At 42.4% G+C, this 13429-nt stretch overlaps 1 protein-coding gene across 1 annotated transcript; it reads right to left on the bottom strand.

The window, feature by feature from the left end:
• Positions 1-5205: 5205 nt before the first annotated feature.
• hsd3b1 (hydroxy-delta-5-steroid dehydrogenase, 3 beta- and steroid delta-isomerase 1) lies at positions 5206-12699 on the bottom strand (the record flags this gene model as incomplete). The annotated part of the gene is made up of 3 exons (XM_084084022.1): positions 12538-12699; positions 11945-12109; positions 5206-6017 (listed from the first exon to the last, which is right to left on the bottom strand). Exons 1-3 carry the CDS (start codon positions 12686-12688, stop codon positions 5206-5208), a joined length of 1128 nt encoding a protein of 375 aa, XP_083940148.1. The 5' UTR covers positions 12689-12699.
• Positions 12700-13429: the final 730 nt, after the last annotated feature.

Raw genomic sequence — 13429 nt, 5'->3', positions numbered from 1 at the left:
CACATAAACATGGGTAGTTGGGGCCCACCTAAGGGCCAGGTAGAAGCTACTTATAGCCTGCATGGGCATCGCAGTTGGGACTGAAGTGGATGCCGCTGACATTGCTGACATGGGGTCCATATGGTTTAGCCCACCTTGAAACCATATGGGAACTACGCTGGCATGCTGGCTGTAATGCAAACGCTGCATCATACCTGCAGTGTGTAGTTTGATGTTGTGTGTGTAGCAGATATACCTGCAGTGTGTAGATCAATGTCCATATGAAAGTCAATGCCCAGCAGTGTTTTTTTCCCCCAGCAGAGTTTCTAGTGTCTCTGTCTCTCTCTGGAAGAGGTTGCACATGAACAGCCGCTTTGTGTTGGCGCTCCAACACAAACACTCTGACATTAAGCTGCTTCACACAACAAACATCAGCACGACGCTGCTGTTTGTCCAAAAGACACAATATCTCCTCTCCCACCGACGTCATGTGTTCATTTATCGACAGCCGTACAGACTCCTTTTGACACATTTTACCTCGTTTATCCAGCTCTCACTGACTCATCGGGCTGTTATTTTGCTGCGATCAAGTCAACGATGTGAGAGATTAGCTATCACAGACGGACGGACAGGGGGTGAAACATAGTCTTGCGCCATGCCTTTCGGCCTGGCGGAGACAATAAAAAAAGGAAAGTAAAGGAAATGAGCATTTCTGCAACAAAAGTAGTCAACAAACTATACTATGAAAACATGGGCCACATTGTCAAAGAATGTAAGAAAGAGGCAGTCATGTAGAAAATAGCCGATCTACAAGCTTACAAAGCCTCTCAACGTGAGGCGTTTTGAGCTTGTAGATCGGCTATTTTCACAATATGTACTTGTGGAACGGAGTCAAACAGAATGGGGGGGTCCCCAGATCAAGTACGTTTATTTGGGGGAGGGGGGGGGCGGCGTGAAAGGGTTGATAAGCACTGCTGTAATCGGAGCGAAATTATCTGAAATTACTACATGACCATAATGCAGCCTAACATGCGTTGCACGGGGCGGTCCTGCCATTACGTTAGTTACTGTAGTTGCTGTGGAGCTACATAGTTCTCCAGAAGACACACACAAACATACACCATCTACAATGGACTAACTGAGCAGCAATATTGACATTCACCACACGAACGTGCATTGTTGACAAAGTGATTGCACAGCCGCTGCAGGCATGACAACCACGTTAGCGTTAGCGACATGGCAGCTATCACAGCGCCCTGTCCGTCGTCGCTGGGACTAACTGTGATGGCTACAGCAGTAACAGCAAGCTGTCTGCGATGCCATTGTCTGGAGACTGCTCTTAGCGTGACACGACCAATGAGAGTGAGCGCTGTAGTTGTTGCTAAGATACGGTGGCGTCTCTGCCCCATAGCTTGTAGATCTCTCACGCATGATTGGCGTAGGCTGCGTTGCCAGGTCTGACTGTTTGTATAAGCGATTTTGGGCTTATTTGGGTGCACTTTTGGGCTCGTTTCCATAGACCACGGCAGCGCTTATTTCTTTCCCGTGACCGATGTGGCAAAAAAAGTGCAAAACGAACCATCCGGAAGTAAATTGCGAGATGAAATATATAGCACTTTTTGATTATTAGAGAAGGAGACACATGTGAAGGTTGAAAATGAAAGGTAGGAGATTATATAGTTTTTCATGAGGGATTTTTGTAGCAAGTTGTGAGAGAATTGGGCCACTCCTGTGGGCGGGGGGCTGATTAGAACCATTGGGGTTTGAAAGGAGACGCTCTCTGTTTGAGTGGAAAGATGTTGGCTGGGTTGGGTGCATTTACTTTCCTGTAAAGCCACACAACAGCACAGCATTCCTTTTCAAGCTTCAGCCTGTCCTTTGCTATTTAGCCAGTCTGGGGTTTAGTTGGTGTCTGTATGGCCACGCACAATTCGTCTGGAGCTCTTCAACTGGTATGACCTCACTGGTGTTCAATGGCTGTTTGTCTGCTGGACTCTGGACTTACTGTCAACTGGCCCCTTTCTTTCTGTTTTTGTGTATACAGTACAGTGTGTGTGTGTGTGTGTGTGTGTGTGTGTGTGTGTGTGTGTGTGTGTGTGTGTGTGTGTGTGTGTGTGTGTGTGTGTGTGTGTGTGTGTGTGTGTGTGTGTGTGTGTGTGTGTGTGTGTGTGTGTGTGTGTGTGTGTGTGTGTGTGTGTGTGTTGTTTAGGAGCTCACCATGTTGTGTCTGATGAAGATTAATCATGAACTTAAGTATGTATTTATTAGTGGTCTAAAATCTTAACTCCAATGGCTAATCATGTTAATTGAAGGCAAATACAGTATGTTTCAGTTGTATTGGAGGGTGCTGAATTCAAATTTGCTGTATATACCCAGCTCAAAAATGGTCGATAATACATCAAAATTAAGATATCAAGAGGCCCACCACTACCGCCTGCCCAAGATATGTGACATTTTTGCAATACATATTTCAAGTTTCTTGACCTAATATTTAAAAATCACACCCTGTGTGAAGTAAGCGGCGCCTTTGATGAGTCCCGTAGGACATCATGTCTTATGGCACAAGATTGATGTCTTAGACTGCCCTATGCCTCAAACATACATACTGTTTGTCATCAATATGTGTCACGTGAAGCTTGACCAATCACTTTGTTGCCGTACGCACACGGATAAAGTCAGATATAGAGCAAAGTTTGTCATCAATATGTGTCACGTGAAGCTTGACCAATCACTATGTTGACGGACCTGACCAATCACAACGTCGACGGTGAACACGGACAAAGTCAGGTATAGCGCCGCTAAAAACTGAACACGTCATTGTATTCCCCATATAAGGGGTTACCGATTAACCCTAAAGGCAAATGGTGTTAGTTGATGGCATACAATTTTGTAGGGGTATTGAACACAACTCTGCTTTATGCAAATACATATTTGAACAACAAAGTAGGGAAATTATGCACAAGGATGTGTGTGTGTGTGTGTGTGTGTGTGTGTGTGTGTGTGTGTGTGTGTGTGTGTGTGTGTGTGTGTGTGTGTGTGTGTGTGTGTGTGTGTGTGTGTGTGTGTGTGTGTGTGTGTGTGTGTGTGTGTGTGTGTGTGTGTGTGTGTGTGACCAGAAATGTAAGTGTTTCATGTTCTTTGTTGTATCTCTTTGTTGTATCTCTGTACGAGCCGTTTCTCTGTGTGTTTGGGAGGGGTGTTGGCACCAGCTTCCTTGATTGGCTAACCCGATCTGACAGCTTCACGGATTGGCCAGGTGATGCAGCACAAAGTGACTCGAAGCTCCTGGTGTCTTAGGGAAGCCGGTGTGGGCATCGGCTTCCCAGATTGGCTAACCCGACCCGTCGGCTTCACTTTTGTACCGCTTTGCCCATATTATTGGTGGCTTTTCAAAATGTGAGATAAGCTTGAGCCTCCAACATGTCAGAGAACATCAGGTAAAGGTACTTCAGGTAAAGGTGTATTGCTCAAACGGTTGGGCCTGTATTCCCAACTTGAATTGTGCCCGAGCAGGCCGGCGGCCGCGCCCTTCTAGTTTCCTATCTAGTGACTTAGATTTGTTTGTTTGTCAATAATGTTTCTGTAAAATGTTTTGGTTCACTGTACACTTGCGCCAGGTGGATTTACAATTGAATTGAAATGTATTCATTTTCTAAAGAGAAAGAAATACAATTTTGTTCTCCACACAGTTTAATATATTTTATTCTTGAATATGTGTTTTCATCAATGTTTGGATGAATCATCAATCATTTTACACAAAGGAACATTCAACAGAGCAAAATACATCAGTTGTTATAACCCTAGAGTCTAGTATAATTAAAATTAAAATCACTACAGCACAACATTTCCCCTACGCCTCCTCAACCACTCCTTACATACGTTAGAAAAAGATTACAACAACTATTCCCTCAAGAGATAATCTTTGGCCAATCTGTTAATCATGGTCTGCATAAACATTAATTAATAAGAAAGCCCTGCACTCTGCTCTTACATCCACTGGACCAAAATCAGGCTAGCCTACTGATTAAAAATGGTCCCATTACAGAAAGGTTCATCCCAACTACAGCTATAAATCCAGACACTAAAACCTCTTGCTGTTTTTAGGGCTGTCACGATTACAAATTTAAGTTAACGATTAATTGTCACATAAATAATTGCGATTGACAATTTAATTGTGTGTTTGGCATTGAATATTTGGAACATATGAATAACAATTTTATTTGCCTTTGTTTGCCTTTTAGGCTTCGTAATCAAAAATTGCACAGGGCAGATGACAAATAACTTAAATATATAAAAATAAATGATTGACATTTAATCATTTTATACATGTAAAAATAACAGAAATAGCTGATCTACAAGCTTTTAAGCGTTTTAAGCGTTTTAAGCGTTGTAAGCGATGTAAGCGTTTTTTTAACATGGAAACGATTATGCAAAAATAATTGTGATTATCTCAAATAATTGCGATTAGACGATTATGTGATAATTGTGACAAGCCTAGCTGTTTGCTGTCTTTTCATTAGGGAATCAGCTAAAAGACCAGAGATATAGATGAGAATCTTGCATCTTGTGGATTTGTAATTGCTAAAGCTTAAAGGGATAGTTCAGCCAAAAAATGACTTTTTTTTATCGATTAGTCACCCCATGGAGACTTGAATTCATGGATATTGTTTTTTTCTCTCGCATTCCTAAGCCAATAATTTGATGACCAGCGAACCAGGCAGCGCTTCCGGTAGGAGACACAAAGGAGACTCCTGTGTCACCACTGCTGGTCATCAAATTATTAGCCTCGATCTCCGGGCTTTTATTGTTTAGTTTTGCTAAAAAATAAAAGCCTGTACCAGCGCGTCGGTTTACCCGGTATAGGAAGTGTTTCATTTCCCCAACCAACCAGAGTGCAGTGAGCGTCGCTCGTAATGTTGTGTTGACGGGGCGGGGCTGACGGACAGATCGGTGAACCAATGGGATCAGGCGCATTCTCTCCGCGCTGATTTTAAACCCGCCCCTCTATACACGAAAGCAGGAAGGCTAGTGCAGCCTATCAAATTATTGGCTTAGGAATGCGACAAAAACTAAAAAAAATATTCAAGTCTCCATGGGGTGACTTATCGATTTTTTAAATGAAATACCCCATAGCATGACAGTGTTGCTTGCCCCAAAGAGCAGATCTACAAGCTTGTAGATCTGCTCTTTGAGGCAGGGGACACTGCTGCTACTACGGAACATAAATCAGGCTTTAGCCCATATTTTTTCCCTCTCCTTGGGTAACTCGGAGGCGAGCCAATCCATGGTGCGCCTGTGGGCCTCCTCCCAGGTGAATTTGGGGGCGTAGCCCAGGTCCCTCCGAGCCTTCTGATAGGAGAAGCTGAAGGGGGTGTTCAGCATGACGAGGAGTTGACGATTCAGGGGCGGGGCGAAGCGCACAACGGGGCTGAGCAGCACGCGCAGCGCCTCCATAAGGAAGCAGATCAGGTAGAGGAGTGGGAGGGGCAGCATGTGCTTGTCTTGGATGCGGAATCCCAGCGGCGCCATCATGACGTGATTGAAGTCGCAGTAGCTGACCGGCGGCGTGTCGTCGGCGACGTAGTAAAAATTACCCCCTATCCTGGATCTCTTCTGGGCGTCTCTGAGCCCACGGGCCGCCTGGAGGTGCGCCGACGCCACGTTGCCCACGTACACCGGATTGACGCGGGCCTCGGGGGCCGACGTCCTGTACAGGACGTGTTGGTTTCGGATGCCCTTATTCATGTGGCCGAGGAGGAAGCGGCAGCCCTCTCCGTAGATGTACATGGGCCTGAGGGCGCAGGTGGCCAGCCGGCCTCCGTTCTGGAGAACCTCGCCGTGGGCCTGCAGGGTGAGCTGCTCCGCCTCCTTCTTGGTCTTGCTGTAGGGGAACTTCAGGGAGCACGTGTAGGCCGTGTCCTCGTCGCCGCCGATGACGGGGTCGCCGTTGGGGTTGGGCCCCGCCACCTCGATGCTGCTGGTGTAGATGAAGGAGACGACGTTCTCCTGGATGCAGGCCTCCAGCAGGAGCTGTGTCCCTGGAGGAACATGAGGGACATGAAAAATACTCTCTGTTGTCTTTGGAACACACACTTTACCCAATGTTCATACACACTCACACGTACTGTAGGTAGGGAGGCAAAATGCTCATGGGGTAATCTGGCCTTATGTTGAAGACAGTCTTACACACTGTGTGTGTGTGTGTGTGTGTGTGCGTGTGCGTGTGTGTGTGCGCGCGCGTGTGTGAGAACAGTTCATTTGGTATAGCCCTATTAACGGGCCATGAATAAGATATTACTGTAGATCCCCCTTTCTTTTTGTTTTAAGATTTCTTTTTTGGCTTTATTGATAGGATAGGATAGTAGGCTGACATGAAATGGGGAGAGAGATTGGGGGTGACAAAGAGTTGCAGCAAAGAACACCGGGATTGGGACTCGAACCCGCGACCCGCCGTCAGGCTACTCTAGAACCTAGGTGCCTGGACCGCTACACCATATAATACTGATATGAAAGCTTTCGAAACATGTAATTCAATAAAATGAATATCCTGAAGATGAAAATGGAACTTTAATAATTATATTCACCATTTAACTTTTTCATGTGGATTTCTATTATTTATTTATTGAGCTGTGCTCATTTGATGTTATTGTAATGAACCAGTGGGTAACATGTGTAAGTAGTGAGTATATATATGCTTGCTCATAACAACATTCTAGTACTTCATATATGCATCAGAACGGTGGTAAAGCCTCAATTTGCATGAAAATATTTGGAAGCCTCTGCTTTTCCAAGATAGTAGAATGTAATGCTCTCACGCGTACAATGCTTTTCACAGCTATTCATACTAGAGAGACATCCTTTATATCACCATGGCCAGCTGCTTTTACTGAACTGGCAAGAGTGGAACACATTGATATCAGTGGAGGAAGAAGCACTCCGATGTTAGTAAAAGTAGCAATACCACAATGTAGAAATACTGCATCGCAGTAATGAATGTCCGGCATTGCTTTTAGACCTTGCTTCAAGGAATCCTTCTGTTTTTTAACCCTGATTTCATTCTACTGTAGCTGGAGAGATCTAACTTGGGAGTCCAAATACAGTATACTGTATGTCCTGGTATTTAAAAAAAATGTTGAGCAAAAGTACAAAAGTATTGGCATCAAAATGTATTTACAGTACAAAATAAAACATTTTTTTCTAAATCTGTCAAACTTTTTGAAAATAGCCGATCTAACAGCTTCTAACTCTTTGCTTAATCGGTTAATTAGTCTTTGGCTTAATCGGTTAATTAGTTAATGTGGAGTAAAAAGGACATGTCATGCAGTTTGATAAACGTATCAAGTATTAAAAAAATGGCTCAGGTAAAGTAAAAGTACCAGAACATTTTACTTAAGTAGAGTACTTGAGTAAATGTACTTAGCTTGTTATTGACATCAGCCAACAACAACACACCAATAATCTCCTTGAACGTCTGATCCCTTGCTGCTCTCATAAAAGCTCATTATAATATAATAACTCATGTCTGCACAGCTCCTTCTGTTAACCCATTGAGACCTGAGGCCGATTATACAAATGTCTTCTAAATCCTAACAGTTTTATGAAAAATGTACAGTATGTCAAGGACCCCCAAAATTATATGAATTTTGACGCGGACCCCCATCGGACAAACCTTCCACACACTGTAACACACACTGTGTGTGTGTGTGTGTGTGTGTGTGTGTGTGTGTGTGTGCGTGTGCGTGTGCGTGCAAAAAAATGGGTCATTCATTAGTACCGTACTAGCATTGGGACAGTATGCATTAGTAGATCATTTTTTCCCTTAATCTCCCTCTCTCTGCCCCCCTCCTATTTCTATTTTTCCTGGAAAACAAAAACAAATTTCACCCACTGATTTACACCTGTAAACCTGTGGTGTGACAATAAAACTCATTCTGATCCGGATTTTGGGTCTAGACGCCCTTCACTGCCAAGGTGAAAAGGTCTGACATGTTATTATCGCGTGCAAGCACGCACGCACACACAGTTGTGTCCGATTTCCTCACATAAATAGAACACTGTGCACTGTGGATCATTACTCTACATATTTTATTAGTAATAAAATATGTAGATAGACAGTGATGGCAAGTACAGGAAAGATACTGTTTCAAATGCTGATGCTGACAGGGACAAGATTCATGTACTGAGGGGTCTAATTCAGGAGTTTGAAAGCAGATATGAATCCCCACATTTTTTATCCCACAGGATATGAAAGACCTCCACAGTTTTGGCAACACAACACTTAGTAGCGTCCGTCCTTCAGAATTATGCATGTCTGTTGACAGAGACCAGTAAATGTATTTACTTAAGTAAATGTATTAATACTGCAATGTAGAAATACTCTGTTACAAGAAAAAGTAAAAGTAAAAGTAAAAGTGCAAGTATTGGTATCAATGTTTTTTTTTTTCAAATACCCAAACTATAAAGTACTTATGATAAATAATGTCCAATTTCTATGTATAAATGTATGTATTTCAAATGTATAAATTGTATACAAATCTTTTGAAAATATCAGATCTACTTTGAGCTTGTAGATCGACTATTTTCAAATGGCCAAAATATATATAGGGTTGGTTAATGTATGTTTTGTAATAATAATCAAAATCAACAAAGTAACTAGTAGCTAAAGTTTTCAAATAATTGTAGAGGAGTAAAAATTACAATATTTGCCTCTGAGATGTAGTGGAGTAGAAGTAAAAGTACTGAAAACTGGAAATACTCCAGTAAAGTAAAAAAAAAAAAAAAGTACAGTACTTGAGTAAATGTATTTAGTTACTTTACACCTCTGACAGAGACTCCACTCTAAGAGGATGGGTGTGTTTAGCAAAACGTTCATCAGCCTCCTCCTCTGTGTATGACTTGGTCAACATAGTGAAGACAAGCAATCCAGAGACTTACTCCAACATTCAGAAAGACCTTCTGTTGTCCCTTACACACTGCCCTTGAGCAGTGCTGCATGTGAGAGAAGATTTTCACACCTCAATATAATAGAAAACAAGTACAGATCCTGTCTGTCAGACTCTCGCCTCTCTCGACACTCTACAGCAGTGGTTCTCAACCAGTGGTCCGGGGACCACCAGTGGTCCTTGAGGGGGGTTCCATGTGGTCCCCAGCTAAATGATGGAGAGTTGGTAACCAAATGGACCCTTTATAGAACTCTTGAGAGTGTAAAATGAAACCAAATGGACCCTTACGGGTCCATTTGGTTTCATTTTACGCTCACAAGAGTTAAATTATTGTTAAACATCTGCATTACTTAATTTTAAGAATTGTTATTTTGATCAACGTTTGCCTGTCCTCTCTCCTATGGTACCAACATCAATACAACATGGAATTGTGGACCAAATCTTATCCAACGATAACAAAATATTCTAAGTCTTGGATCTGAGAGGCTAAATCTCATCAAACGGTGGTCCGTGGCTCAAATGCCAAATAAATGATGGACCTTGATATGAAAAGGGTTGAAAACCACTGCTCTACAGTAACTGTATTAGGATTTACAGTATCTGCGCAACAGTGGTTCTCAGCATTTTTAATGTCAAGGACCCCCAAATTGATATGTATTTGGCCCCCAGCTGATTTTTTTTTGAACCAGGGACCTCCATACGAGATTAATGTCGTTAAATAAAAAACATAACTACATATTTCACATTTTCTTGCGACGCGTTTTGAGCTTGTAGATCGCCTACAAGCTGGACATCGTCATCACTGCTCTCTTGACTGCTCTCATCACTGTTCTCAATTTCCACCATGATAGATGATGATAATGTAGGCCTACTCTTACTCTCCCCCCTGGTTGAGCCTATATGATCAGTTGTTTGCATCCACAAGTCAACAGCTGCAGGCTTTGGGTCAAAAGTCTCTTCTGTCATCTTAGACAGCTAGGTGGATGTGCATCAGGGATGAGAGGCGAGAGTCTGACAGACAGGATCTGTACTTGTTTATTTATTATATTGAGGTGTGAAAATCCTCTCTCAAATGCAGCACTGCTCAAGGGCAGTGTGTAAGGGACAACAGAAGGACGTTCTGAATGTTGGAGTGAGTCTCTGGATTGTAAGTCTCTGTATTACTGTATTACAGGGGTAATGAACTGTGAACTTACAGTTCATTACCCCTAAACACCACAAGAGGGCCTGGGACTCATGACCTCAATATTCTATACTCTGTTTACTCCCTCCGAGCTATCATTCACAACAACTGTTTACTCCCTCAGAGCTATCATTCACAACCAATCACAACAAAGGCAAAGGGAACCATTGAGCAGAAATGTAATATGCCTGGAAAAGCAGTTCCTTTTAAAGTGCTGCATTTTAAACTAGAATTTGATCATGAAGAGGTCTCTTGATGCCAGTGTGCGTTTAGGAAATGTTGTCTACATTTTGCAGGTCATTTCTGTAATGTTTGAATAAATGGTAAATGGTGCATTCATATAGCAACTTCAGCCAAAGCGCTTTACAATTACAGTGCATTCACCCATTCACACACACATTCACACACCGACGGCGGAGGAAACCATGCAAGGCACCAACCTGCTCAATTGGGGGTTCAGTGGGGACTATGTGGGAGCAATTGGGGGTTCAGTGTCTTACTCAAGGACACTTCGATACTAACTCAAGGGGAGCCCAGGATCGAACTGCGACCTTCCGCTGAATCCCCATGAATACGGAGCAAATGTAAACAAACGAGAGATAAAAAAAAAAGAGTAAAAAAAGAAAGCAATCTAGGGAAAAACCCAAAGTGTCTCACTCCCCTTCAACCCATTAAAACTGGGAAAGCATCTGTCATTTTAGATTTTTGAGTTGGCCATTCAAAAATAGAAGATACAAGCTCACAACATGTCTCAAAATCAAAGCAACAGGACTGTCACCATCATGGCATTTTAGTTGATGATTAATTGTCATTCAAATAACTGTGATTAATTATTTAATTGTGTTTTTGGCATTGGACATTGGAGGATATAAATAAAATGAATATGCTTCTGTTTGCCTTTTAGGCTTTGTAAACAACAATTGCACAGGGCGGATATGACAAAGAACACAATACAAAAATATGCAAAGAAAAACATGACAGTATCCGGTACCAAAAATCGAAATAAATAAAAAAGGATGATGAAAATTATCTATTTTCATTATCTCTGAAAATGTTTGACATTTTTAACATGTTTTGCACTAAATTCCCAAATTAGTAACGCCAGGTTGAAAGTGGTTGTAATGTGGGAATAAAGATGGAGATAATGACATTTCTGTTAATTTCATACAGCTGTGTTAATACAGATGAATGGAAACGACTGTTAACGGTTATGTAACATTTTCAGACAGGCCTAAAGCAGTGGTTCTCAAACTTTTTCATGTCAAGGACCCCCAAATGTGTTTAGCCGTGGACCCCCATCTCAAAAATAGTTTGCGAGGGACCCCCAGAAGCAAAGACTTGAGTTAAAAATGTTCGCTTTAAAATATGTATATATTCAAACATTTGCACACATTTTCACAATTTATCAAAAATTGTAGATCTGCTATTTTTTAATAGCCAAAGTATAAAATATGGTTAAAGTGGTTAAAATGATTGTGATGCTATATTAGCTCATTTTGTTGGGGACCCCAGGTACTGACGTACCAGGGGGCTACAGGAAAACAATAATTCATTTGATGTTCTTCTCCTGAGCTTGTTGGTGCTAAAACATATCTCATCTGCACGGCCATAAAACAAAGGGGCCACTGACTTACTGGCAGCTGTGACCTGCCGACCTGAACTCCCTATTCCGGCCTTATTTTATCAGCAAAGAGGTTCTGGTTCTCAGCTCTCAAACTCAAACTTTAGCAACACAAACTAATCAATCAAACCATCACCCCCCCCCCCCCTCTCCAAGGACCCCTGGGGGTCCGGACCCCACTTAGAACCCCACTTAGAACTAATGGCCTAAAAGTATTACCTTTTACGTTGACCCCGTAGAGCTCGCTGTAGTCCACAGCCCCGGTGACGTCGATGAGAGACGCGATGTGGAAGACGATGGACGCTCCCCGACATGCTCTCCTCAGTACATCACTGTCTCTGATGTCTCCTTCAAACACGTTCACCTTGGTCTCCATCATACAGTCTGACAAACACATCAAATCACCACTATTAGTACTCCAGTGGTTTCAAGGATCCCCATAACTCTTAGAGTGACCAAATGGACCTGAGGTTAAGGCTAGTTAAGTTAACCCATTAAGACCTGAGGCCGATTCTACAAAACAGTTTTCTGTAAATCATATGTTGCTATATCAGTGGTACTCAAACTTTTTCATGTCAAGAACCCTCAAAATGATGTATTTGGCCGCCGATCCCCAGCTCAGCATATTTTGTTCCAGGGACCCCCAGAAGCAATGATTTGAGATAAAAAAAAGTTTACTTTAAAAAAATTACATATTCAAATATTTCGAAAATGACACTGATGCTTTCCCGGTCTTATAATGGTAAGTTAGTTCTACGGTTGGTGAATGATGATTGTTTTATGAAATATCATTATTTATGACATTTATTTACCTTCCAGAGTCTTGACATGTTCAGGTGTCACTTGTCTGTCCAGTAGACGGATCTCTGCCAGTCTCTCCTCCTCCAGCAGGAGCTTGACAAGCCTCTGTCCCAGGAATCCACAGGCCCCCGTCACCAGGCACACTTCGCCACTCAGAGACATGGCTGGCTAAACAGTTTAATATGGCTCACAACCTCCCTCAGTTTCTTCAGTGTTCTTGTCCTTCTCTGTCTCTGCCTGCTCCTTTTTTCCCACTGTCGCTTTAGCTATGAAAGTCTGCGTCTGAAAAAAGAAATACAAAAATCACCTTGAGCTTGAAATGTTCAATGTACGACCCGTAATGGAACACCTGGCGATAACGTGTAAGTGCACCCAAATGCAGCTTTTTCCCGAATAGCAAAGAAACTGCTTTTGAAGCAGTCGATGGCTAAGCTTCAGTGCGTCTGTGGGACTGCGATTGGCACCTTAAACCCTCTTCATTCTCTTCAAGTCACAGATTACTTTGGAAAGAAAACAAAACAACCCTTACAGCTCTGAGGGAAAGTGTGAATGACAGGACGGCCTCTGCCACGCCAAGATGGAATGTGATGCATTTAGGAGTCAGACACCACAGGGGAGGGGAGGGGAAACATTTAAATTCTGCTATCTCCCAAGGACAGCCAGCATTGGAATACGTACACAGAGCCTTTGCCCTTTACCCATGAAATACAGTGAGATAACAGCATGCTTGTAAATGGAACAGCAGCACAATGATACACTTGAGCTGGATCTACTTTTGCACAATACTTTAGCTGATGACACAAAATGAAAAGCACTTATGGTAATGTTTGATTTTCAAAACCCTGAAGAAGACCCTGTCGAAACGTTGGTTTCATTTTAAAACTAGAAATATATTTGTATAGA

This window comes from Gymnoscopelus microlampas, assembly GCF_963454915.1.
Source record: "Gymnoscopelus microlampas genome assembly, chromosome: 17".
Lineage (NCBI taxonomy): Eukaryota > Metazoa > Chordata > Actinopteri > Myctophiformes > Myctophidae > Gymnoscopelus > Gymnoscopelus microlampas.
Note: the sequence above shows the minus strand (reverse complement) of the source record. Positions and strands in the feature narration are given on the sequence as shown.